We start from the raw sequence: 27,852 nt of genomic DNA on the forward strand, positions 1-27,852 counted from the left end.
CATTGGAAACATCTTTGTAGACCAGAAAATGAAGCCAACTTACACCAATGTAATTTTCTTAGTACGTGTTCCATGTGGACCTCTTTATTATGTACCCCTCAAAAAAAAAATAAAAGAAAGAGAAAAAGAATTCACTTCAAAAGAATAGTTAGTCCCCATGGGCCTTCTCATTCGGTGGCTCCTCCAAGCACGGGTTCTTGTCCTCTTTGGCAACTGCACCCAGCTGTTCTGTTTAAGTCTTGGCCTCAGAAGAGAAAAGTCAAAAGAAATGTAAAAGGAAAGGAATTTCTATCGGGCAAACTTTAAACAATTTAAACAGCGTTTATGAAACACCTTGTAGGGGGAGAGGTTGGAGCCATTCGCTCACTAATGCCTGCACGTTGTCTACAGCCCAGCGTTAACATGTTTATCCCCAGTCCCCCAGTCCAGAGCGGAGGAAAGCACAGAGGAAGGGGAAGAAAATGGCACTTATTAAGCACCCACTGTGTGCAGGTGCTTTGCACACATTAACTAGTTCTCGTTTTAATGGTTTGACTTGAGAGCAGCTCCTCTCAGTTTACGATAATGAAAACTGAAGCCCAGGGAGGCAGAGGAGCTGACCGCATTCCCACACTAATGAACGGTAGCAAGGTGTGGCTCCGAGGGGCTGGTTTTCTCCACTGTGTCTGCTGCCTCTTGGCTAACCGCTCCCCACTAACAGGAAAGCATGGAAACCAGGAAACACAGGTGTTCAGGGTATGAGCATCATCTAATAGCATCATCTCTGCGTTGATAAGCCTTAGGTAGAATGCCTAGAGAAAATACTTTTTAGCATCATTTTCTGAAGCCATACACTACCTGGTTATAAGCGAAGATCTAGTTATAGGAATAATGACTTAATCAGCATCTCAGCTTCTACGAAACCTTTTTACAGAGATGCTCACCATACTTAATGAGCACTCGTGGTTGTTCATTGAACTCCTTTGAAGTATGACTTGTCTTTAGTATGCTTTGAGAAGTGAGGAAACTGAGGCAAGGAAAGGCAAATGCACTCTTATTAACCTAGATTGATGTCCTAGATCCCGAAGTAATGTCCTAGCCCCGAGTGTCTCTTTCATTTTGTTGTCCCTGCATATACACGACCAAATAGATACAAAATAAAATACAGAAAGCACAGATTTGTTTTAAAATTGTAAAACAGACTCAGTGTTGACAATGTCGGTGTGTAGGGAAACATAATTCTCTTTTAGGCCAATGTTCTGTGCACAGCTGCCCTAGGCTCCACCCACCAAGTGCCCGGACCACCTTTGTGCCACCTGTGACAGTCAGCACTGTCTCCAGATGTGCCCAGTGTTGAGAGCTACAATGTACCTCAGAGAATACAGATAAGCCTGGGTCAGAAACCATGCTTTGCCGCTGAACAATTCTGTTGGCGCCATCTTTCTCTCTAACGAGGTCAGAAGAATTGCCAAGGGGCAGAGTAAGTTGGGATTATAAGGACATGTGAGAATTTTCTGCCCCAGAATTCACTTCAAGGTGAAGGAAAGACGCTGACGATGCCGGGAAAGCACTTTTCTGGCAGTGTCTGAGCTCGGAAACGGTACAGTGAGCAGAGGGTCACTGTTGAGTAGTCTGTGACGCTGTGTCTTCCACACTGCAAGTGAGTGCCATACATAAGGAAGCAAAGGTGCCTCCATGGAGCATGCTTAGTGTCAAATAAACTAACACTGTTATACATTAAAACACAAGGCAGGATAAAGCAATTGAAGAAAAATAGACTTTGGCAAAGAATCTGCCATGTTAAATGAGTTGTCCAAAGACCTTTTCTTATGTCTGACTGCTTCAGGTCACTTGGTGGTAGAGGGACCAGAAGCTTCAAGGCATGTGATCCAGTTTCAGGGGCTTCTGTTTCCAAAAGTGGCTGTTGGAGACCACAATTTAGCTTCCATTTGGAATCAGCTACTCTGCTGGGCTGAGTGTCTGCAGAGAGGGAGCTCTCCGCTGAAGGCGTCTTTCCTCCCAGGGGCCACTTGCAAAGTCTGGAAATCGTTTGGGTGGCCGTGACCTTGGGAAAAGCATGATAAAGTGTGAAATGATATCCACCGAGTAAGGATCGAAGGTGCTGCTAGACCTTTCTGAGTCTAGGCTGCCACCCCCCGCTTAAAAGACCTGAACGCTGGGCCTTGGTGGCACACACCTTTTGATCCTAACACTCTGGAGGCAGAAGCAGGAAGAGCTCTGTGAGTTCGAGACCAGCCTGTTCTACAAAAAGAGTTCCAGGTCTGCGAGGGCTGTACAGAGAAACCCTGTCTTGAAAAAGAAAACAAATCCAAATCCAAAACCAAACCAACCAAACAAACAAAAAAAAAACACGTAATTCTAAGGTCCACAGTGTGAGGTGGAGAAGCACTGACCAGGGCTCCTGCCGGTTGACTTGAGAAGCTCATCTGATGTGTTTCACCACTGGTACATTGCTAACCTTCATTTCTGTCCATAGAACACACTCCACTCAAATGCTCATAACAGAGTGCATTAGACGTGAAGACATCAGTCCAACCTATCTGAATAATACCTACATGCACAGAACTTCCAGATTGTTCTTATGGGCTCCTGCATCCTAGTGTCCACCTAAGCTACCCTCGTATGGATTCTTGCAGGGAGAGTGGCGAAGTGGTTGGTTCTATCTTTTCTCTCTTTTCTCAGGTGTTTGCATAGAGTTTAATAGTAGAAGGAGCTTTGCAAATACATTACTGTGAAAACAAACAAGCAAATATTCACATTCAGAACATATTGCACATACCCTGAGGGTATAGAAGGCCCTCCTTTAAAAAAAATTTTTTTTCTGGAAAATCTGTAGCCTGGGTGAAGTTTCGTGGCTTTTCAAAAGATTATTTATTATTTATAGTGAATAGCTTTAAGAAAAATAGACATAGAACATTGTTTGGTGATAGCCTTGGCCTACAGGCATCAAGCTAATTCAAATAGTGTATCCAGAAAACACCTAATACACACAACTAAACACAGAGGCCCTCTGTGCTCTGGAGTAAACAGTCCCCTAAATTGTTCCTTCTTGATTTAGATCAGCAATCAAATTGCATTTAGTGTTGGGCCTTGAGGTTATGTGTGTCTGCCCAGTGGCAATGATTCCTCCTTACAAAGGTTAGTTAGCATCAGCAATTGGTGGTTCTGCAGAACTCAGCTTTGGAATTCACTTGACCCTAGAGCTGTAGCTCAAATCCATCTCAAATACTGGCTTCCCAGTTATCCTTCTCCTTCTCCCTGAATCACTTTTTTGCTTTCTTGTTTACCTGGGTCCTTTAGGCATTCTTGGCAACACGTCATTTCTAGTAGCATTTGAACTGTCCCTATTGGCTATTACTTTATTACTCTTTAAGCATAGTTTTCTTTTATTCCTTGATCTATTTAATGCTAGACTTAAATTCTGTTGCATCAAATTCCAGCAAATCAACCAACATTTTAATATAGTGATACCTGTTTCAAGTCATTTTTACGACATATAGGACGCAGGAGCAGTGTGTCATAGCTTTCAAATAAACACACTATGTGTACAGCGCACACATGTGTTATCTTGAGCCCCTGAAGTAAGTCTATGCTGCAGTGACACACCGCCCCTCACCTGTCCTCCTTAAGGAAGAACCAGCACCGCTGTGTTTATTTGGTTGGTGAACTTTGTATGACGTGATGGTGACCTGTGACCCCTGCACAGGGGATAAGCTAGTTGTTGAAACTTCCTGGCCTTAGTCTTTCTTTCTTCTTAAGTTCTTTAGATGGTAACCATTAGCTATGACATTTTCCACCAAGGGTCAGATTTACTCATGGATATCAGGAATGTTTATAAATCACATTCAGCTGTGTATAGTTTGCCCTCTGTGTCCTAGGGGTTTTGCAGTTATAACCAGTCATAATTCAAAATAATTTATTAAAGAATGATGTCATTCTGAGCACGCATAGACCTTTTTTCTTGTCATCAGTCTCTGAACAACATAGTGGATCAGCTGTTTCCCCTGTCGTTACACTGTAGTGTGAGTCATCTAGAGGTGAGGTAAGGTAGACAGAAGGATGTGTGCTGCTCTGTGACTGTCAGCACCAGCCGTGGGTTCTCAACCCACTCTTTGGTGGACACTGGGGGATGACCAGGTTTGCACCCACGGTGCCCACTAGTGTATCTCTTCCACATGCACAGAGCCAGGAGCGGGCATCAGGTACAACGCATGTCAACACTTTAAGTCCTAAGCACAGCCTGCACATGACTTTCCGTTAAAGTGAACCCAACTTCAGAGATCTTCCTAAAATAAACGGACCCTTGAGCCTCACGCCTGCTGGTCACTTTCCTTTCACACGCTCACATTTGACTAGTCACTCACAACCACGGGACTTTCAGGAATCTCCTAATCTTACGTATTTCTTTGAAAAAAAAATAGAGTTCCTAACACTTTCTCTATTCTCTTACAAGGTCATTATAAGGTCATCAAATAAGATAACGCAAATGTTAGTCATGAACCAACACTCCAAATAAGTGTGAGCAATTCCTATCGTTGACATGGGTTACCCAAACACCTTTGCTTCCTTGACGGCACTCAGTGCTCAGTCTCCCATCTAGCCAATACCGAGGGACGTCCTTATAGGCAGCGTCTGATCCCCGTTTGTCTTGTCTTCATGCACAGCCTGGAGCTGAAGTGGTCTTCTATTGAATGGTTCCAGACTGAATACGAGGTCTGTGAGAATGTGGGCTGGTTGCCCTTGGAAGTTACCAGAAGGGGCTACTCCGTGGATTCTGCCTTTGTGGGCATAGAGGTAACAACTCTAAAATGCAAATTGTCGAGATGGAGCTTAATGTTGTTGGTTAGTGCCTTTGATGATTTCTTAGAAAAACTCCAAATAGCCAAGGAAACCAAACCGCAGGGGTAGCCCTGTGTGTCGGGGAGTCCAAGCACACAACGTCTTTGTCCCCCAGCCCTTCAGTGAATTCCTAGACTGTTTTCCAGATCTGTTTTTGGTTTTGAAATCTGTCTCTTTCTACACACTCTTTAGCTTTCCAAGTTTGATTTTACAGAGCCGGGTATCCTGCTCAGGGGGTCTGCATTACACCTTGAAAGGTGTCTATAGCTCCTATGCGGTGACAAAAGGGTGTACCAGTCACCAGTTGTCCTCTGTGACACTGTGACAGGAATAGGATCACTGTCCCTGCCTCAACGGACAAGGTAAATCAGGAGACATGAGCCTGCCCTGAGATGTATCCACGCCATGCAGAAGCAGAAGGGCACTTTGGGACAGTCTTCCGAAGTCTAAGAGCCTTCCCTTTGTCACTTCTGGACAGATTTGCTGTCCTTCCTATTCGGTGGAACACATGTGTGGCTTGCAGAGTTGAAGGATCTTGAGAAGCTCTGTTCAGAGAGGCCTGCAGAGCTAGTTCATCCGCTTCAGTGGAGAACAGGAGAGACTCCAATCCATCTGACGAGATGGGCCCCCGGGCAAGAGGGCATTTCTGTTCTGACAGTCCTAGTTACAAAGAGTTAAGAGGCCTCCAAACCCTGACCACACCCAGACTCACTGTGTTTCTTTCTAGTGAATATAGGTCTCTGTCTCCTGGACCTGCTGGTGTTATATCATGAGAGGAGAAAAGTTGGCATTTCCCATAACTCCAGGGAAGGGCTATGGGGAAAAAGAGAATTACCCGATGTAACTTTTTAGCAGTCTCCTAGGCGTTCCCAGAAACTGTCACATGTTGGAGTGAAACATTTAGGTCTATGTTATCCTTCATCTTGACATGGAAAAAGAACCTACATGGGACCTTAGTCTATGTAAGTTGTATGAACCCGACAGCTAAGTGTGCAGGCCTTCACTAAGAACAGTGCCTGAGGCTTCGGGGACATCTCCATGTAGAGTATAACCCGCCATTTTGCATAAGCTCTTATGAGTACTTGACTGAGAAGAGAGAGAAGGTGTTCTTTGCCCTGTGCTGTTTGCCTCCTTTGGATTGTCCCCCTTTGCCCGACCTGTCTTTCCAAACACCTTGCCTCAGACGTGCTTTTCCGACCTAGGATTCTGTAAGCGCAGTGGTGGTAAATACTGGGTAATTGCATGTGCGAGACCCATGCAGACTAACGTAACCTCCAGCATATGGCGAATGCAGGTGTACAATGGGCTGCCTTTTCCCAGCAAAAGCTGGTGCAGGGGGAGCCTTGGCATTGCAGACAAAGAACAAATGGGAGAAGCCTAGGAGGTAATCCCTTCTTCAGCAAGATGCTTCTAGACAGAACGGTTAACCTATTAGCATCTTGGTTGGAAAGAGAGACATTGTCTGAGACCCCAGGAATGGGCATTTTATAGCTTCAAGTTGTGTACTTCATTCCTTTCGCTGTCTTGACCATCTTCAACATCTTAAAAATATGCAAAATTAGCAGCTGCTGGCGATGGTCACCCAAGGGCTCATTCAGTGGGCTTTTCCAAGCTCACCACAGACTTTTTTTTTAAACAGACATGTAGGCTCCCATTGGGGATCTAAGGCCATGGCTTCAGAACCCTAAATATGCTTCTTTAGATTTTAGTCCTGGATCGGGGACCCAGTGGGGCTGTCATTAGTCGCCTTAGACCAGGGTAGTGTTCTATTTTCCCAGCTTCCATGAGAAGGCCTCTAAGGCTGTGGTCCTGGGTGTGGAGTTCCTTCGCAGAACGTCTTACCAGGTCTGTCAGCCCCACAAGGCTCTTGTTCATGTTGGAGCAGAGTGATGGTTTCATCCCAGCAGGAAAACTTGTCTGGTTAATCTGGCCTAAGGGCTCTCAGTGCCATGGAACCTTCAGAAGCCCTCAGAGCTGGCTAACAGTGCACAGACTCTCAGGGCTGAGCACCCCCACCCCTTCTGGAATAAAACGACACTCATAACAAAGAGAACAATAGGGTTTTAAATTTTATTCTACTTTTTCCAATAACTGAATACCTTTACAGAAGAAGTAACCAGTTAACTTTTTTTTTTTTCAAAAAAAAAAAAAAGTATACCACAAAGTCTGGACCCAAAACAGTTTATTATAATTTTTAAAATCTTACCTAACATTAAAAACAGACTTGAGACCATGAATTTAGTCTAGTATGGCAGGAGAGTAAGCGTTTCTCCAGTGCAGGATATTTGCTTTTATTTTTTAAAATGAGATTTTCTTCCCCCATTAAGGTCAACCAAGTGTCAGCTGTAGTTGGAAAAGATTTTACTGTCACGCCTTCCAAACTGATCCAGTTTGACCCAGGTACGTTTTGTGTTTACAGTTTGTTTCATGTTCTATAAGCTGTCTGGAGACTGCTGGGAAGACAGGATATTATACAATTTCAGCCAAGCAGAGGATCTTCAGGGAGTCGTACCACCCTAATCTCAACAGACGAGTTTGGCCTGAAGTTCTGCCCTTATATGTTTTTTTATTGCAAGTGAATATTTATTTAATAGAAAAAATGATAGCAAATAATAAACATTAAAAAATCAAAGGAAATATCCAAAACAATCTAGAAAAATAAGATAATTTAAATATTATTATAATTTAATGGTAACTTAATAACCACGTATTTTAGTAGAAAATTTTCAAGTGTTAGGATTATACAGATTCCTAATGACCTAAATGATTTCTTGTGAAATAAGTTGATATAAGGTGCTTTCAGGGAAAATTATTATTTAGTTCAATAGTACTTACTTTAATTAAAATCTGTGGAAAATTTTGGGAGGTACAAAATGTAAAATATGAAAATGTGGCTTCTTCTGAAGATGCTCTATTGTATGCAGCACACAGACATAAAAATAATTGCCAACTCTACTTTGGAACCCAAAGTATAAGCCATGGTTTGGGGTATGGAAAATGCTGGAAGATTTCCTAGGGGAGGCAGCATTCTAGTGGACAGAAGGAGGAGGAAGAGGAAGAGGAAGAGGAAGAAGGCTGAAACACTAATACAAAAGCATGCTTTCCTGGGGAAATCTGCCTTAAAGCCAGAGGCTGGACACTGCCCTTCTAGGCTCCTCCTGGACAGGCTTGTCTGCCTCGTTGTTCTGCATGGCTCTCCCTTGCTCCCTATGGTCTGTAATGGACTTGGATCACTCACCTAAGAACAAACGGAGAAGAAGTTAGCGAAGGAGCCAGGCCTGCTACAGAGGTGTTTGGCACTGTGACAACCCTACCAAGTATAAGCTCACTCGACCCTAAATGACTGAATGTCTCCATCCCCAAACTGACGATCTTAGTACTAGAAAAGGAATGTCTTTGTGTTGTTCACAAGAAGCATAGAATACGAAGATTATATATATTGTTTTCCCATAACAAAGTGTTGCCAACTGGGTAGTTTTAAACATAGTTATTGTGCAGGACTGTGGTGGTGGCACTCGCCTTTAATACCAGCACTCAGGAGGCAGAGGCAGGCGGATCTCTGTGAGTTCGAGGCCAGCCCTGGTCTACAAGAGCTAGTTCCAGGACAGGTTCCAAAGCTACAGAGCAACCCTTCTCGGGGAAAAAAAGAAAAAAACAAACAAATAAGCACAGCTATTGCCTTGCAGTTCCAGAGGCTGTTCAGTCAACATATGAGTCTGTGAGGGAAAATCTATCCTGTCCTTTCCTTATGTGCCTTTTGCTGGTCCTTCCTATCTCTCCGTGTGGATAAATTCTCCCTTGACATAAGGCTTCAGCGAACTTAAGTTAAGGAACTACCACATCCCACGATAACCTCATGCTAACCCTTACTCAGGCCATCATCCCATTTACAGATAGGTTTCCTATCCTGACGTCCCGGCAGTTATTTTAGGAAGACCTCAGATTATAAGCTCTGGAGGGAATAGAATCCGGCCTGTAACAGTGAGTCTTCGATCTGACTGTAACAGCTCAGATATTGTCGTCAGCCTCCTATGGTTATTGAGCTTCCCAACACGGGTGAGTTGGTTTTCTAGGCCGACCACATTATTGCTGCTCTGAATTTGATGTTTATTCTCAGTCCTCTGCAGGTTCTTCTGCCCTAGCTCTACCACCGAAGAGTTAATGTTCTTTTTGTCCTCGTGTTTTAAAGGGCCTGTTTGAAAGTCGATCATTTTTGCCGTATGTCCTTTTCATTATCCATAGTCGTTTCTTGCAAGTTAGGTTTGCAACAGCCCCCCTGCCTAGGCACTCTGTTTGGGTTGAAAGCAACTAGAATGTATCACACTAGGGGAGACTCAGAAATTTATCTCTTGGAGTATCTACTGCATAAGATAAATGCCCGTTTGTCTAGAAGAGTTTACATGCTGTTTTGATAGTTACTAATGAGTTCGGGTGTGGTGCTCCAATAGTCTTAGGATTTTAGGGATTGTTTATACACTGAAAAATGATATAAGCATATTTCATACAGTTTTTAAAAGCCACATGCTTGGATGCTCGTGATTTTTGAGTTTATTAAGCCAGAAATGATTTAATATCATGAAGCCTTACTTTAGAGAATTAAAAAATTCCCCATATCCGCAGGTCCTGTAAATGTTTATATACTTTCATATTGTAAATCCTTGCCTCTTTTAGACGTCCCCAGCTCCATCCTTTCCCTTTTGCTGAGAGAAATCTATTTGTTTCTCTGGAAATATCGGCTTTCCCGATACTAGAGAAAGAATGGGCCATCCCGCGCCTGGTTTTCTGTGTTGGAGAACTCTGTCTTGGGCAGGGTGAAGGCTTGAACTGTAGGGCTTTACCTAACTTTGCAAACAGGAGTCCTGGGAACACTTTCAGCTGTTGGGACTAACCTGAAGTGTTTAAGTGCCTGTGCGAACCCTCTAAAGAAAATGAGCGCTCTCCTTTAGAGTATGTGCCCCTGGAAGATTTGATGCATTCTTAATCAAATCTTCATCATTCTGAAAAGTCAAAATGTTTTCCAAAGAAATAACTCTCCAATGTGGCATTTACTAAAAAATATTGAGAGAATGTCTCTCAGCAGAGAAATCTGCTTTGTAGGAAGATATCCAGGAATTCGCTTACTCCATAAATTGGGGTGTCTTTGTGAAAGGTCACCTGTTCTCTAGCCCAGTACCTTTTATTTTCTGGAAACGAGGAAGGGAGTGGTGCCAGGCTTTTGAAGACTCAGGTGTATCTCAGGGAGTTGAGGAACACGTTGCACTTGCAAAGTGAAGAAAGCAGGAACCAAACAACAGCCATGAAATTCTGCTCCCAATCTCGTTAACCTGAGAGGGTGACCCCACACTTGGGAGGCTTGAAACAAAATTGAAACGTACGCCAACAAATCCGAAGCCCACGAAAGAAGAGTTCTGTTCCATAAGGTCCAGCAAAAGCTTTTAAGGCCCTTTTGGGTTTTTTGTTGGTGGTTGGTTGGTTACTTGCTTTGGAAATGATGCTGTCATTTTTTCTAAAATACATTTCCAAACAGAAGGACAACTGCTTGAGACTGGGAAATATGTTTCTATTGGATTTTCCTTTAGGTTAGTACGTAACACTATGAGGTTTGGCGGTCATAAGAGTTCTCCGAATATTAACACTCTTAGTAGTCACAGACTGTTTTCACCGTCCACCTCTTTCCCTGCTCATTTCATTTCCACAGCTGCCTCTAAAGCCCCCGCGTCCCCAGGTACCCAGCCTTCACGCAGACACTCTCAAATTCAGTTTGCTAAAGCGTTCACTTTCAGAACGTCCGTGAAGTCCTCCCTCATGAGCCATTGTCTGAAGCCAAAATCTGGCCACCTGTGTCCAGGGTTCTCTGTAGCTTGACTACAGAATCTACCTATGGATCTGTGGCCTCCTTTCCCCAGACGTGACTTCTCCAATCAACTGATCTACCTTCTACTCCTGACCCAAACCTCAACTTCGCTAAGATTGCTTCTTTTCTTAATGTGTGTGTGGGTCCTGCAGGTATCTACTACACACACTGTATGTTTTGTTAGGTAATCACACACAGCTTTTAATAGCTGTTTGACTTTCTGGTATATCTGTACAAGGGCTAGAGAAGTTTGGCTTTTACATCTACCTATCCAACCAAACACAAATCAAAAAATAATCAGAAAAACCATTCTGTCTGTACTGATGGCAAAATCTTTGATTTTCTTGTCTTGAAACCAGGGACAATACAGTAGTCACATAATGCTCATTGTATTAGTGTTAAAGACAACCTAGAGACAGCCTAAAGTTTACAGGAGGATCGCATAGGCTATAGACAAGGGGACTCAGACATTGCTGCAGATATTTCCACCCAATGGGAGTTCTGGGACTGACTCTCCTGGATACTCTAAGACAACTGTAACTGTCTTGTCTTTTTCAAGAAGTTTCAGACTCCTTTAGGTCAGAACTTGGATTATGCTGCACTTCTGGTGTTCCCTATAGCTTCTAAGGCAGAGGTAAGGACTTCTGGATAAAACATACATTTTGGTGGACAGACTCATCCATCTATGAGATGGAAATTAACTAGTATTTTATATTAGACAGTTCAGCTTCTGAGTTGAACTTTGTCTTTGCAAAGACTGTAAAAAGAATTAACCTGAGAACATAGTCGACACTGCAGGCTTCATAAATCGGCCAGCAGCTTATTCTGTTTACCAAAATTATTGCAGAGGCTTCTATTTTTTTCCCCTCTATAAGCAGTCAGGTACAGGGAAAGTGAACAGTTTCAATTTTCATTGAATACTACAGGGATTAATGAGATGCTGATTCAATTATAAAATGTATATGACACATAGCTTCAAGATTGTGGATGGCAGAGTTAGAGACATGTCTGCAAGGAGAAAGGTAGAAGAGAAGCCTGGGAAACAGTCTTTAACCACCTTCTAGAGCTTCCTTTCTCGGCACCCATAGGCAGCGGAGGTAGGACAGACTTTTCAAACTTTGCCTTAGAGGCTAAACTGTCCCTTTACTGCCCTTTGTCCCCTGTAGCTTGCTCGTCTCTACCCTCACCTTCCCCTTCTAAATAAACCCAGGAAGGTGCCTTACAGTTTCCATCATAGAAGCGGCTGAGTGTCTTCCAGGCCAAATGCTTTCGTGTTTGGTTTGCCTTCCATCCGGATGGGACAGATTGGCTGGGATAGCTTAGTGAACGAAAACTTACAGTAAATTCGGAAGAGTCTATGGAATAAACTTGTTGATACTCCATGATAGAGGCAGAGAGGAGAAAGGGAGGTTAGAGCAGTCTGTGTCTGTAATCCTCAGCCTGGATGTTCTCGCTAGGAGAGTGTCCAACTGCTGAGCATTGCATCGTTAGGAAAAGCAGCCGTGGGTTAGATCTGGGGAGGGAGAGCAGCCGATGCAAGCAGTTGTTGGTGAAAATGAATCACTTCAAGGATTCTGTGAGGTGCCTGAAGTACCATCCAGTAATCACTTCTGCCTGCTGCAGCATCTTAAAGAGTTGTGCAACTCTAAGATTTTCAGATTGTAGTAACTATTTTTTCCTTAAGAAACGGAGGGGATGGTTCAGGAGGAAAATTGATGTCTGGGATTTTTGTCTCCTAACCTTTTTTTCTCCCCCTGTGTAATGCAGCTTACTTTTTTGTTACAGTGTTTGCATTGAGGCCGGCCATCATTGTCCAGGAACAAATGCCGTCTTTTTATATTATTTGGGAGAGCAGCAGGGCCTCAGCGTGTTGGTGGCAGTACAATAGCTCACTCGGGCTACTGCAGTCTAGCTGTAGACATGTTAATTAATATATTTCTCTGACACCTAGGTGATTGAAATAGCAATTAAAGAGTAATTAAAATGTTTACTTCTTGTAGGAATGTCAACTAAGATGTGGAATATAGCAATTACCTATGACGGATTAGAGGAAGATGATGAGGTCTTTGAAGTAATTCTGAACTCCCCTGTGAATGCCGTTCTTGGCACAAAGACAAAAGCTGCAGTGAAAATTTTGGACTCAAAAGGAGGTATTCTTTTGATCCTCGTCTTGAAATCAGGAGCGGTCCTGGCGCCATGGCTGCTGGCTTACAGCAGCCAGCGTGCTTGATAACACCTTCAAATCAAAATGCGTAATTTCTTGTCAAGAAAGCCGCCTCCATCATGACTCTGGTTTCTTTATTCTGGTTCGTGCTTCATGTGGTTTTCCTCCTGCTAGGAGCAATGGCTGCAGAAAAAGCAACAAGTCAGTGGCCCGGTTGCTTTTTTTTTCTAAGCGTTTGTTGTTCTCACCAAGGGGGAAACAATGTTGGTGAGAATCTATCGACAATTATTTTCCCCCAGAGTTTGCAGGGCTGTAATTATCTTCCTCTGTTAAAGAGCGCTCTCAGGGCTGAACACTGGAGCCCCCACTGTAGTGTGACCAGGGAAATTCTAAGAAAGGAAGGAATGGGAGAAAAATAGACGTGAAGATGCAGCTGGCTGAGGGTTTGGGGGCAGCTGGAGAATACTAATGAATCATTTGGTGATGCGGAGCCAAACCATCCTGGGAAGGGTACGCGGAGAGCAACCTGCAAATAAAGCCGAAAGCAAAGCCCTTGGCACTCTGAGGTTCTGCTCTGCCAAAGGCCCTCGCTTCTGGTTCCTTATCTACATGACATTTGATGTGTCTGGCGTGGCAGCCCGGCTTAAGCCTTTATTTCTATGCTTGTCCTGCCTGCGATCTGCGTTTGTCTCCTCACCTGTGAGCCATTGTCTCCCCCGCTCACCCTGTAACCAAAATGGGTGCTGTCTCCCTGACTCCATAGCCCCCCGTTTCCACCTGACTCTGTAGCCCCCCATTTCCACCTGACTCCGTAGCCCCCCATTTCCACGGCACCATTCGTCCTACCTTTCTCCTCACCACGTGTGCCTCTTCTCCAGCAGAAATGTCTGCTCACATTAAGTGTGTAAAATATAAAATTACAAAGATGTCCCAGGGCTGGGACCATAGCCCAGTGGCAGAGCACTGGCTTAGCTCGTAAAAAAGGCTCCGCGCTGGAAATCAGGGTAGCTAAGACTGAAATAAATATCCAGACGGGATCTGTCTGTAGATCATTTTTTTTGTTTGTTTGGTTTTTTTTTTTGGTTGAAGTTTGTTATTGTACTTTAATTTTTAATCACTTTTTACTTATGATGTTTTACGGGGAGGGATCTGTTCTGTCCTCTTATATGGGCTCCCAGGATCCAACTCTGGTAGTCAGGCTTGGTGGCAAGCATCTTCGCTGGCTGAGTCATTTCACTAGCCTGGTTTCTTTTTCCTTTTTTTTCACCTGTTGGTTTGGTTTTTGTTTTGTTTTGTCTTCCGTGCCTTCCCAGTAACACTGATAGTCGAGGTCTCCGGTAGAAGTCTCTCCTGAGATTCGCTAGCGTTTTGTTCTCTTATAGTTGGTTGCAAATGTTTATAGCTGCTGCTAGATCACATGATATCTTTAAACAATCCCGGTTTCCGCCTCTAAAAGACTGGAGGAAAACCGAATACTTTCAAAGCGCATGTGGGGTGCAGCGACGAACCTTCCGTGTTGATGAGGATCACAGAAGGAGGGGGGCGAGCCGGTTCCCTAAGTGTCTGGAATGATTATAAAGCCGTGGCGATGATTTTCATCGATGATTTGTGGGATGGATTTCATGACTTTATAATCACCCCATCCGTGTGCAGAAGGATACTGCTTTCCCAGGTGGGAACTGATGAGAGAAGGAGTTCCTGGCAAATGGGGAAAAGGCAACATCTGGTGGGAGATTCATCCGTCTAGGTTTAATGACAAGCTGTTTCAGGAACTGTGTTGATGCCATTGCTTATGTGTCTGTGTGGTATACTGATCGCCTGCCATCTTGCATGCCTCCAGGACGGTGCCATCCTTCAAATTCCTTCAACCAAAGCAAGCACAGCACATGGGGGAAGGGCAGCGGGCAGCCGCTGCGCCCAGGGTCATCCTCTCTCACCACCGCTGGCTCTCCTCGTCTGGAAATAGGGCCTCCTCCATCTCTCCCCAAAGGAGAGGCCCTTCGGGGCTTTGATCCCACAGACCCCTCTCAGAGGAAGATGAGGACCCACGGGAATGGCAAAGCAGTAAGGATGGGGGCATACTGGGAGTGGATGTGTGGGTAGATAGTGGTGTCTGAGACGCTACAGAAACTGGATTCTCATAGCGAGTGTTTTGCAGAGTCATGCAGTGCCTTTTTGTGTGCAGATACCATGCTGACCCACTCCACTGATTATGCTAAGTGAAGTGTAGCTACATTCATTCAGCCTTAGGAATCCTGCTTTGGTTCCTTGTAGACCAAGGCAGACAGGGAGTCATCAGCGGTCCTAGCATGAAGGCACATTTAAGTGACCCCCTTGGGTGTGGAAGCAATGACCCTAACAAGGCACACTCTCCTATGTGCGTGTGCACGTGTGTGTTCTCCTGAACCTTTCTGTGCAGTGGATGCACTGAAAAACTAAAGCCACTTCCTCTACCCAGTAGAGTGGGTGCAGAAATCAACATGACAGTGAGCTGTGGGAGACATGATGCTTTAGAAAATTCTATTGAACTCGGCATGAAAAAAAAAAAAATCTCAGGAAGTAGTCTTTAAAATTTCATTTGTTACAGGACCTTAGCAGAATAGGCTCCTAATTGTTTTATTAAGTCAGCTTTGTATACATTCTGTCCTTTGTTGGTTTCAGGTCCATCCATCCTCTGTTTGTAGAAATGGAACAGACACCATCTACAATGTAAGCATAGAGAATTGCTAAACGTCATCTTCATGGATGAAACCATTTGTGAGATTATTATATCTTTTCTCTTAGTATACTTATCTGAATTTTTTTTCCTGAAATTTGCTTTAGAAGATTGGGTGATCAGGAAAAATCCTTTTGTCTCTTTGAGTTGATACGATTCTTTAAATCCTTATTATTAGAACAAAATTTTTGTTTGCTGCCTTAATGTTTGTTTGTTTTTCTCATTGTTTTTTGTTTGTTGGTTTCCTCAAGTATCACGGCATCGTTTCCTTGAAACTAGACGCTGACGATTTCTCTGTTCACAAGCGGAAGGCCAAACTCTCCGTCATTAGGCAGCCACAGAAGACAATCCAGGTGACAGAACTACCGCTCGCTGATAAGGTGGAATCCACAACTGACTCACACTTCCCTAGACAGGTTTGGAATTCTTCCCTTCCTGTTTGCCTTCTAGGTGACAGTTCCCTGGGCCATAACCACTCTTAAGTCACAAAGTGGACCGCGTTTGGGGATGGCTTGCTCAACACAGACGCTGCCCTGCAGACGATGTAGACGTGTGTTATTAACTTACGTTAAATCAGTTCTAAACTACCGCTCGTCCCTACAGGGTCAGCCGCCCTCGTTTCCAAAGAACTGCTCTGTGGCGTTAAAGGGACTGTTTCATTTTGAAGAAAGCACCCACAGACTGTATCTATGTGATGGGACCACCTGGAAAGCCTGGAGCCCCCAAACCAAGGTGGGGGCACTGGCGGGGTAGCCAAGTATCTTTAGTCACGATAAGCCCTGTGATGATCTTGCAGAGTGGTTCGTCATGTGATTCTTAACCCAGGCTTTGTCTGTTGTTACTACAAGTGGAAAGCCATGAGGAAAAAAAAATTCTACAAAGTGGCTTTTTAAGATCCAAAATATAGTAGTAAATCAGTCAATTTTGTTTAATTATCAAAATGTCAGTGCTATAAAACTGAACCATTTCTGATTGTGGTGGTGATTTCCGTAGGAAGCCTTTTGTCTTTCCTAAGATGGGAAATTGCAGTGAGGTCTGCCTCTGCCCCGTTCAAGAGAGGAGACTCACAGGTTTCTAAGATGGGAAATGGCAGTGAAGTCTGCTTCTGCCCGGTTCAAGGGAGGAGGCTCACAGGTTGCTACTGTGGGATGGACTCCAGATTATCAGGTCCATTCAGATGTGAACACTGACAATTGTTTTGCAGGGGCTGGAGGACAAATCCTGCCCAGCTGGATGGCATCTTCACTCAGGCTATTGCCACACCTTGGTCACACAGAGGAAAGGCACCTGGACTACAGCTACCCGAGCTTGCAGAGAACAGTAAGGACCCCTTTGTCACATGGCTTGATGCTTTCTTTATTTTCTCATGGAACGGTAGGCCTGCATCAGTCACTGAATAAGTATTACCTAAAGTCTGTCTAGCTCGGTCTAAGGAGACTAAGGGGAGTCCGTGGTTCAGAATGGATTTGTAGCTGGCATGGGTGCTTCATCTGCTGAGGTCTTCCTATTATGGTCGAACTAGTGCTACGTTCTTTTCTTTTTCCTTTTATCTCCATCTTCTAAGGAAAAAAAATCAAAGAACTTTCCTGAGTCAGCAGCACTGTAGGTTCTGATATTTTCTCCTCTCCCTCCTACCCTTCAGATAATAGACATCCATGCCCATTGATTTTAAAATACCTGGTAATGAAAGGCCTTGGCATCCTGCCTCTGACAATGTTGGAGGCATTGATGCCCATAAAGCCAGGCAAGTAGGACAAAGGCTCATTGGGTAACATCCAATGAAAGATGACTTGTGGTCAGAAAATGACAACAAAAGTCATCTGATCCAGAAGGATTTTAAAAATCCACATGTAGCAATCCTTGACCAAGCTCTTTATTTGATAACCTGGATTTTATCCAAACGATGTAATTACACTAATATGCATTCTTGTTGAAAACTGAGACTACAGTAATTTCTGGTTAAAATTGATCATATCTTATACTTTATTAAGTTTAAAAGGGTATGCTCATCTAAAGACACCATTAGGAAAATGAAAGCGTAAACCAAGCTCAGGAAGAGCTGTTCTTCAACCGCCTATCTGATAAAGGTCTTGAACAGGAGATAAAGCTCCCATAAATGAATAACGAAAACACAACTGAAATCATCGCGATAGCAGAGGATGACGAGGTGCCTAGGAAAGCCTGCTGACTCGTGTGAAGGGGGAAAGAGAGCCAGCTCCACCACTTTGTCCTCTGCCATTCACACGCCTGTAGTAGCACGTGTGCACCAGCACACACAGAGCAGATGCACGACTAAAACACACTTTGATAAATGACTTGGAGACCTCACAAGAAAAGCTTGAACAGTAGGTTTATGAGTAGGGTCCTCAGTAGTGAAAACAATTGTCAGCATCGTTAGAGACAAGGTAGGAGGAGATGAAAACGCTTTACAGTCACTAAAAGATTAAAAAACAGTCACAAAATGATAAGACCAGTGTCGTAATAAGGTAAAGCAAAGAAAACGCTCCTGGGTTGTTACCCGTGGAACCACACAAGGTCGCATCTACTTTGTGGCATTGTCTAACTGTTTTTTAAATAAGGTTATGTGTCCTGTGACTTAGTAATTCTATACTTCTTCAAGAGATTAAAATATATGCTAGAAAGTTCAAAATAATTTTATGTTTATTCACAATGATAATAATTTGGGTCGATTTTGTTATTGATTTATGAAAGTACTAGCTATTTTCTCTATCACTGAGATAATACATTTATATACATTATGACTGGATCTCTGAAACTTCCAACAATGTAGGTACATTATGGATAAATCACATCCAGAATGTTTATACAGCCTTACACAGTAGGATACTGTGATCCCATGTACACGTGTAGGAGAATCTAATCGAGGCGGCTTCAATAACAAAGGTTTTCACAGCCGGTGAGAGGATAAGGAACAACACCAAGAACTTTCCCAGTGCAAGGATCGGAAAGTTTTCATCTTTGTCTGCATAGCTGTTATGTGGATGGAATACCTGTGTCAAAGTCCGCCATATTAAATAAAGATCTCTGCTCATCTGTGCACCTACCTATCCAGTTTTGTTTTGTTTTTGAGACAAAATCTCACTATGTTGCCCAGGCTGGCCTCTAAATGGACTCAACTCTCCTGCCTCAGCTTCCTGAATACCAGAGATTACTGGACTGTGAAACCACACCCAACTTTCCTTCTAGATTTTTTTTAAAAAAGTTAATAAAGTGTTTAAAACCTGAGAGAGTCAACCATATTTTTTGTTACTGGTGTATTTTATATTTTAACTGTAAATAGAGTCATGATAGAGGTTAATCAGTGCCAGGGGGGATGTGTTGGTACGTTGGTAATGGAATATCAATCCAGACGTTTAACTCTTAAGAATTAGTTAACTCTATATGTTGTTACATGCTGCATGCTGAAGAATAAGTTAAACCTCTTTTTATTAAAACAACCAGGTATCCTACATCTATATGAAGTTTATCTAGGGGACGGTGGCTGGGGCAGTGCATGTGTTTTGCTCTGTTACTCCTTGAGAGAGCTGGGGTGTTAACCTGGATGCTCTCTTGCTAACCAGGAGAAAGATGCTACCAAATGGAGAGGGGCATGGATCTCACTGGCAGAAGCGAGGGTGGTGGATGTACCCTGCTGTCCAGGTTGTCAAGGTTATGGTGTAGGGGTTTCTTGGTGAAATGTAGACAAACAGAATGGGACTTTCCCAAGCTCAAACCTGGAAGCTGCTTCATTGGTTCATCTCCACAAAACTGAGGCCAGCTCTCCACAACAGAGCCTGACCTGTGACTTCAGACATTTCCTTCCAGTGCTTCCCAAAGGATGCAGCAAGTCCCCAGTAAGCCAGTTCTCAGTAAGCTTTTGGGGTTACTTTTAAAAATTAATTTCTTTATTTGCTGGGGTGTGGTGAGGGAGTGCTCATGTGTGCCTCTGGAGGTTAAAAGTCAAAGTTAGGTTTCTTCCTTGGTCACTATCTTAGTTTTTTTAGATACGATCTGTCACTGAACCCAGCGGTCTCTGACTCGCTCAGAGTTGCTGGCCAGGAGAAGCCAAGGACCCTCCTGTCTCTTGGTCTTCCCAGCACCGGGATTGGAGGCACATACCACCATGCCCAGCTTTTATTCGGACCCTGGGAATCTGAACTCAGGTCTTCACATTTGTGCAGAAGTGATTTCAGTGACTGTGCTGCCTCCCACACACCCACGGTTATGTGTGTGTGTGTGTGTGTGTGTGTGTGTGTGTGTGTATTGGAGGGGAAACCCAGGGGCTTGATAAATTCGGTTCACATATTCTACTACCGAGCTATATCCCATATATATATATATATATATATCTTGGATTGTTCATACGTTGAGGAAAAAGGTAACATGCACTGGGAACTGTCTTTGCATCCGTATAAAGATGCTGGTGTGAAGTAGGCAGGTGTTTTTCTTATTTGAATATCTATTCTTGATTCTGAAATCATGATCTTCTAATTTCTTAGTGTTACAAATCCTTTTAATAAAATATTGCCCATTTGGAGTAGTACTGTTGATGCGTTCCCGTTGGTCACCCTGAGTCAGTCTCCCAATACCTTTAAAAATTTGTATTTTTATTGCAGCCAGCTTTTAATGATTAATAGCCTACTAGTTACGGAGTTGCTTCATAATTCTGTTAATACTGTCTGGTTTACTCATGTTCATCATAAACACAAGGCTGAAATTAACTTACGAGTCCTGTCTACTTCCCCAGGCATTTAACCTAAGACTTCACCTGCAATTCAGTGTTAAGCACCATCACCCTGACCGAGGCTAGCCTGACCCAGTTCTCTGAGCTGCCTTGTCAGTACACCTTACTGTCGTGTTGTGCGTGGTCATTTACGGAATTCTGTCACATACGTAACTTCTGCAAGGAGAGCCAGTATCAATACCCACAATTTACAGATTTTAAGGCTGGTTTAAAGAAGCAAAATCAATTACTCTTTGTCATCTAGGCAAGGAAAGAGAAGGACTTTTCCATTATACTCCCTGAAAGAACGCCAAAGTGCAGGGGCTTTCTCACCACATATGCATTGACAAGTGTGTCTATTTTAGCTCTGTGTTAGGCAAATCTAACATAAGCCTTCCCAATCATGTATTTTAAAGTCTTGTATCTCTCACAGAAAAGAAATTAAACTTTAACATGGAATCCAACTAACCCTTTGGGGGGGAAAACCAGAGTGTAATCAGGTTTTGAATTTATAGATTCATTTTTTAACTTTTCGTAGTGGAATAAAGTGCGTCTAGACTAGAACACACCTCAAAAACTGTTCGTTAGCTCTGGTCATGCAAACCAACACCCAAATAATTCTTTATTCCTTAGGGACTAGCAGCATAGCTCAGTACAACTGTCCTTACACAACAAATGCATTTTACATTAGTAGTGTTGTACAGACTTCAAATCATTCCTTTCCCAAATCTCTTTCTCATAAAGCTCTATTAAGAACGTAGATATTTCAGAATTTAAGTGTCTGTATTTAGCACTTACTGAGTTCATATTTCACTATAAGTCAATTTAAGAATTCCGTGGGCCATCAATATGAGTTTCCAGTACTATCTGCTGATTACATATAGCAGAACATGATTGACATTTGGGAATACTGTAAATGAAAGATTTTTGTCCTGAAAAATGTCTGTCTTCCCTGGTGGCTCAAGGGAGTCAGAGTGACCACACTATAAGCTCAAACATGATTTCATAAGTGGTTTCAGAACCACCGTTGTCCAAATTATTTCCAAGATATTTAATACACTCTGGTCTTAGGGAGTAGTTTTAGGAACATATTTTAAGAAAGTAACTAACTAGCAATGAAATGAAGTCAAGTTGCACGTTATCTTATTGACTGGGAAACTAAACAGTTTATCAAATACCTAGTCTTTGATGGTATTCGAGGGCAGGTGAGGTAATGTGACATTTCAGGTAACACTAAAAGCTTCTACACTTCCAATGGTAGTTCAAATACGACGCATTTCATTTGCGCCGTACTTTAGCAAGCGTTTGATTTTAGAAAGACAAGGAAGATGATTAGAGATGTGCATTGCTTTCAGTCCCTTTTAAAAAGGCCACTGGGGATTTGAACAAGTTATATGATTTCAGGAGGAACATTTAGGGGTAGTAAGGCCCCTCTCCAGCCAAGCTGTCTCTGCCTGGGCCTTCTGCCGCCTTCACCCCATACGTGCTGAATCATTCTGCTCTTGTTCACCAGCCTTGCCGGCTTGAAACTGGGTGTTTCTCTAAGGACCGTCAGTCACTTTTGTTAAGTTAAAGTCTCACATTTGCCTTTTGCCACCTGAAGCTTTACTTTATCACTGGGTAGTTTAGAAAATGGCTTTAGATTCTACTGTTAGACTTAGTACACAAACAGAATGTGTTTTGATTGGGCTTGAGGGGCTGTCATTTTATACTGTGCTGTTTCCTTGGTCTCTCCCTGGTATGTGTCTGACATTTTTTTTTTTTTTTTAGTTTCCAGAGGGGCATTTACAATGTCTGTGTTTCAATGAGAACAGTAAATTGTATGTTATCCCTGTCCCTAATCAGATTACTAACTCAGCGCAATCTTTATCTCCCATCTCTTTGCCTCTCCATTGGTGTTTTTATTATTTTTCTAACCCAAAGGAGCCAGACTGCAAGATTAGGCATTTCTTGAATTTACATATTGTAATCTCATCTGCTCATTTCCTAAGGCAGTCATTGTACATTTGGTAATTCTATTATTATAGATCATTATCTGTGATGCCATTTCCCTGTCCCACGGGAGCGTCTGGAACCCCTGCTGGCCTCCCCTTAAAGAGTCGCCCTGAAATTTCGGTACTTATGCAAAATCTTTTGAAGAAGTAGATGTTTGTTTTTATAGCCAGAAAAAGTAAAGCCTCTATTTCTACTCCTGGACTTTGAATCCTTTCCATTTTTGAGTTTCTGAAAGGTTTTTACTTATATGTGTTACCTATATATTTCAATTTTATATCTATAAGCACACATGCCTACACAGGCAGCAGCTACCGTATTTTCTAAGTATTTGAGCGAAATGAACAGGAAAATTTTATTTGTTTATTTATTTATTTTACTTAAAGCCACCACGCATATGTCAAAACATTTGTTTTGTGAATCGTGGCTTTAATATTTTGCATAGGTGAAACATAGCTATTTTTTTCTGCCTGTCCTTTGTTTTTGTAGGGGAACGTCTCGTTTTTTGGAGAGTTAAACAGAAAACTAGAACTGTATTTAAGCAATTGAAATGCATTTTGCAAAATCTGCTTCAAATTTTTTCAAGCAGGGGAGAAGCTAGGCATCCAGAAATAAACCTACATCCATCCCAGTGATGGCTGTGAGGTTGGCGGCTTTCGGTAAGAAAATTACCAGGTAGGAGACAGAGGTGCCAAGCGGGAAGCGGATCCTGCCTCTCCCATTCTTACTTAGTCCAGCACTCCACAGTGATGGGATAGCCCAAGTCTGTCTAGCACAAGCTGAATACTGTGTGTCCCGAGCCCAGAGCACAAAGAATGACTGACCACAGAGGCTATGAGGAGATGTCTCATTGCAGCGGCTGTGACTGTCAGGCACGAGCCAACAGAAAAGAATGGGTTCAAAACCAAGTCATAAAGCTCCAGTCCAGCAGCCTGAAGCTCTCCAGCAGTCTTATAGATCTCGGGAGGCCTGTAAGACACCGTTGAACTACAGAATAGCAAATCCTGGGTTAGTGGAAGGAAAAATCATTAAGAAACAAATTATAGTTACTGAATTTTGGAAAGGCATAGGCAAAATGAACAAAGTTTAGTCCTGCAGTTATTTAACTCTGTATGTGTTGCTATTTTATTTTCCTCTGGTCTTCGTGTCAACAAATGTGTATTAGGCAAGAAAATCATTATGATTTATTTTTCTTGTCGTTTGACTTAATTTTTTTAAAATGACATTTTGCCCCCCTTCATCTATGGGCATGTGGTGCCTGAGCGCTGTGATGCACGTGTGGAAGTCAGAGCACAGCTCAGCAGTCAGGTCCCTCCCTCCGTGATGCGGACCCCAACCCTGATGTCATCACGCATGGTATCACCCTCTGGGCCATCTCACCAGTCCTTAACATTTTAAATTCCTCCTTAAGTACTGTGAGTTGGAATAGCTGCATTTCTACAGGGCACAATGTGCCGCCATGATAGGTTATGTGCATACGTTAGTTACTAACTGCTTCTTCGAACCCATTTCTTCTCTTTTCAAGAAGAAAATAACCTACCAGCTTTTATTGGAGTGTTTTTAACGCGCTTTAAGTAGCTCTGTGGGGAATTCAGGTAATAGACTGCTGCTTACAAGATTCCCTCAGCTAGCTTCAGTGGGCTGCACCGAGAAGTCTGTTCTGAGGGAGAATGGTGTGGACCAGCAGGAAGAGCTTCTCTCATCTCCGTAAAGTGGATGAGAGTTGACAATGGGCCTAGTCTCATTTCACTGACCTATCAGAAGGGTCATGTTTATTGGGTTATTTGAGTAAACATGCCAAGCTCAAAATTTAGACTTCCAGTCATTTTATCAGGGAATAAAAATCAGGATACCTTACTGATCAAATTAAGTCATGACTATCAAATTTATACCTGCTAGGAAAAAATAATCTATAAGAGGATCAGAAGTTTAAGCTTAGTTATCTTTGACTGTGTGTGGAGTTTGGGGCTAGCCTGGGTTACATGAGACCCTGTCTCCAAAGAGGAGGAGGGGGATGATAATCTTCATATTTTCATATTAAGTAATTAGTCTAATTAGTCTTTGCAAGCAGACAGTTATTAATTTCCAAAAAGATATTCTAATTACCTTGAACTGTGATGTAAATAGAGCTATATAACATGCTGACACTTCCTGTGATGTTGCCCGTCCCCTACCCCACAGACTAATCAAAGCCAAGCTGAGTACTAAAATATTGAAAGCATTTTCTGTGTATTTATTAATTTCCTTTTTATTTCTATTATGCACCGCATGTGAGCCACAATGGAGACTCCCTGGTGCTGAGATTCTTATTTTCATCTGTGTATGTGCAGGTATCAGGGCAACCTTGTGACCGTCTTCTCCAGGAGGCATATGCAGTGGTTATGGGATGTCAGTGGAAGAAAGGCCTTCTGGATAGGTAAGTGTCTGCATTCTGCTGAGCAGGGAGCAAGCACACAAACAACAAAGGAACTGATACCTGCCATGCCCTTCCACTGATGGCTAGGAGTATGGTCCAGTGACAGAGAATATTTTGAGCATGTACAAGACCCTGGGTTCAGTACCTAGCAGCAAGAAAAAAAAAACTTTAGACTTTTTGATGCTTTGGAGGACTACTTTCATTCTTGTACATCTATTTCTAAGAAATAACTAGGGATGTAGTTAGACTGATAAATATAAAAATTCAATACAATAGTGTTTCTAAAAATTTAGTAATATATAATTGGAGTAAATTAGATTATAGCATGCCTTGTGAAGGCACAGTTAATATTTATTGTCCTTACATTAGTTGGTAAAGCTGTAACAAAAGTTATGTATATATTAATTGACTCAACAATTATATACTATATTGTTATGGATGGTATATATTACATTGTATTTGTGACCAGGTATTAAGTGAAAAAGCAGGTGCATAGCTTTATGAAACATGGAATAGTTTAGAATAAAAAAGAAACATATGTGCAAGTAGAATTTGTATGTATAAGTAGGGTTGCATGCTAATTTTGGAAATAATTTACCACTAATCAACAATTATATGTACTTTGAATCTTAATCCTCGAATTTTCCAATTTTTAATATTTTTTTCTGAGTTTTGATAGTTACAACAAATTTTTACAAGTTACTTCAGAGGTAGAATTCTCAAGGCACATCAGAGTCAATGTTCCCTCTGCTCCTTTGAGAGGCATTGTATGTGGGGTGACAGTCATAAAGCTACTCTTTGGTTCTCATTTTTCCCCTGTACATTTCACTGGGTCTTCAGATTCAGACATGGCCTAAGAGCGGTCTGTGCATCCATAATGATTCTAAGGCTTTGTGTTCACGAAGGCACGAGTTATCTGATCGATAATCCCAGGAAGTAATTCAGGGCAGGACAGGGTGTTCCTGGCTGTAGTTTCAGTGGAGGAAGGCAGCATGCTGGCAGCCAGAACTTTCGTCATGGTCAAGACTGAGTGGCAAGATTTCAGGCTGTGAAGCAATCACACAGAGTTCCTTTCTCGTGCTTTTTCTTTTTAAAATTTCTATTAGGAGAATTAGGAGATATTGCTTCCTTAAGTGTTATAGATACTTAGTAGAGCATTAGAATCTAATATTAGAATATTAGAATGCTTATTAGAATATTAGAATCTAATTTTCAGAAATTTCCAGTGGGAGTAGAATGGCAAGGGGAGGAAAATAGATTTTTATTGGAATTGTAGCAGAATGAAGCATCTTCTGAGTGAAAACGGAGGTTATTTTAGGATTTCTATTGCTCTGAGGAGACACCATGACCACAGCAATTCTTATAAAGAAAATCATTTAACTGGTACTGGCTTACAGTTTCAGGGCATTAGTCCATTTTCATCCTGGCAGGACATGGCAGCGTGCAGGCAGACATGGTGCTGGAGAAGGAGCTGAGAGTTCTCCATCTGGATCTGCAGGCAAAAGAAAGAGAGAATGCCACACTGGGCATGGCTTGAACTGAGGCCTCACAGCCCACCCCCAGTGACACACTTCCTCCAACAGGGTCACACGTCCTCCAAAAACGCCACACCTCCCAATGGTGCTGGTCCCTATGAGCCTAGGGGGTGGGGCCATTTCATTCAAATGACAGAAAAGACTTTTAAAGAACAGAAAGAAGGAATAATGGTCAGCAAACTCTCTATTTCCCTGGGACAGGAGATTTTTGGGTAGGTGGCAGGGATGATCATAGCTTCTCGGGCTGGAGAGATGGCCCAGCAGCGTAAGAACACTGGGTGCCCTTGCAGAGGAGCTGGGTTTGGTTCCCAGCACCCACGTGGGCAGCTCACAACCCTCTGTAACTCCATTTCCAGAGGACTTTATGCCCTCTTCTGGCACTGCACACGCATGATGCTCAGACCTACATGTAGGTAAAATACTTATACACATAAAATAAAAGTAAATATAAATTCAAAAATAGTAACAGCTGCCATTAAGTAGACATCAAGATATGTTAAAAGGTTTTTTTAAAAAAAAATCTTAAATTAAAATTTAATTAGATCGTCTCCCCCTTTTCTTTCTCCCCTCTAACACAGTAGTTCTCAACCTGTGGGTTGTGACCCTTTAGGAGCTGAATGACCCTTTCACAGGGGTTGTCTAAGACCATCAGAAAACAGATGTTTACAATGTAATCCATAGCAATAGCAAAATTACAGTCATGACATAGCAATGAGATAACTATTTTTGGGGTTACCACGACATGAGGGACTGTGTTAGAGGAACATGGCATTAGGAAGGTTGAGAACCATTGCATAATACTACCCTAGCCCCAACTCGCTCTTTCTCAAATTCATGGCCTCTATTTCTTTAATTATATATTATTATAACTATATAATTGAATAATTATATAAATTTGAATATGCAAATACAACCTGCTCGGTCCGTATAACATTAACTTGCGTGTATGAACTCAGGTTTGACTAATGGGTGTTAGACAACCAGTGCGGGCATCCCCCTCCCCCCCCCCCACCCCCCGCAGAAAGGCTGTCTCTCTCGCTCTCAGCATTCTTTAGTTGCCTGGAGTTCTTTGTTTAGGGTCAGAGTTTTACATGGGCTTTCATCTTTCATCTTCAACAAAGCTGCATAGATTGTGTTTATGCTCATTCTTTAGACGAGAAAACTAAAAGGCAGAAAGGGTGAGTAACCTACCCAGAGGACAGAATCTGCTTGGCTCCAAAGTCCAATACTCCAAAGTGTGTCATGTTGTATCCCCAAATCCTACTCTTAGATCTAGAACTGGTATTAACGAATCAATCCCACACCAGTTATGTTTTAAGGGGTTATTTATTTGGCGGGGGGTAAAACTTACATACACCATAAACCGTCAGGAAGGGAGCCTAGTCGCTGGAGCAGGAGCCGGGAGCAGCAGCCGAGACCGAGCACCGGAACCAAGAGCCGGAACCAAGAGGGCCTATTCCGGATATGCTTCTCTTTTTAAAAGAGAAATATACCACGCCCCAGTGGGCTGGTATTTCAGCAGCTATTGGCTGACGGAGCGGAAGTCGCTCCCCGCTGCACTGTGGGCTCGTATTTCAGCGACTATTGATTGAGGCAGCGGAAGTTACTCCCAC

At 42.7% G+C, this 27,852-nt stretch overlaps 1 protein-coding gene and 1 long non-coding RNA gene across 3 annotated transcripts in view; one reads left to right on the forward strand and one right to left on the reverse strand.

Annotated features, from left to right (window-relative positions):
* Frem1 (FRAS1 related extracellular matrix 1) overlaps nucleotides 1-27,852 on the forward strand; it is a 148,883-nt gene that overhangs the window by 120,255 nt on the left and 776 nt on the right. Inside the window, exons 28-36 of the mRNA XM_048452996.3 lie at nucleotides 4,665-4,794; nucleotides 7,167-7,239; nucleotides 12,694-12,843; nucleotides 14,698-14,921; nucleotides 15,519-15,566; nucleotides 15,825-15,989; nucleotides 16,177-16,305; nucleotides 16,778-16,893; nucleotides 24,619-24,704. Coding sequence (XP_048308953.3) covers nucleotides 4,665-4,794; nucleotides 7,167-7,239; nucleotides 12,694-12,843; nucleotides 14,698-14,921; nucleotides 15,519-15,566; nucleotides 15,825-15,989; nucleotides 16,177-16,305; nucleotides 16,778-16,893; nucleotides 24,619-24,704 — 1,121 coding nt within the window. The remainder of the gene's footprint in view (nucleotides 1-4,664; nucleotides 4,795-7,166; nucleotides 7,240-12,693; nucleotides 12,844-14,697; nucleotides 14,922-15,518; nucleotides 15,567-15,824; nucleotides 15,990-16,176; nucleotides 16,306-16,777; nucleotides 16,894-24,618; nucleotides 24,705-27,852) is intronic.
* Nucleotides 88-27,852, reverse strand: LOC146895063 (uncharacterized). 2 transcript variants are annotated; one of them, XR_015737578.1, is made up of 3 exons: nucleotides 27,591-27,852; nucleotides 26,100-26,196; nucleotides 88-244 (listed from the first exon to the last, which is right to left on the reverse strand). It is a non-coding gene; the product is annotated as an uncharacterized LOC146895063 (long non-coding RNA). The 2 variants fall into 2 exon arrangements; XR_015737577.1 differs by lacking the exon at nucleotides 88-244 and having other exon boundaries at nucleotides 25,946-26,196.

This window comes from Myodes glareolus, chromosome 3 (genome assembly GCF_982192425.1).
Source record: "Myodes glareolus chromosome 3, mMyoGla1.1, whole genome shotgun sequence".
NCBI classification, from domain to species: domain Eukaryota; kingdom Metazoa; phylum Chordata; class Mammalia; order Rodentia; family Cricetidae; genus Myodes; species Myodes glareolus.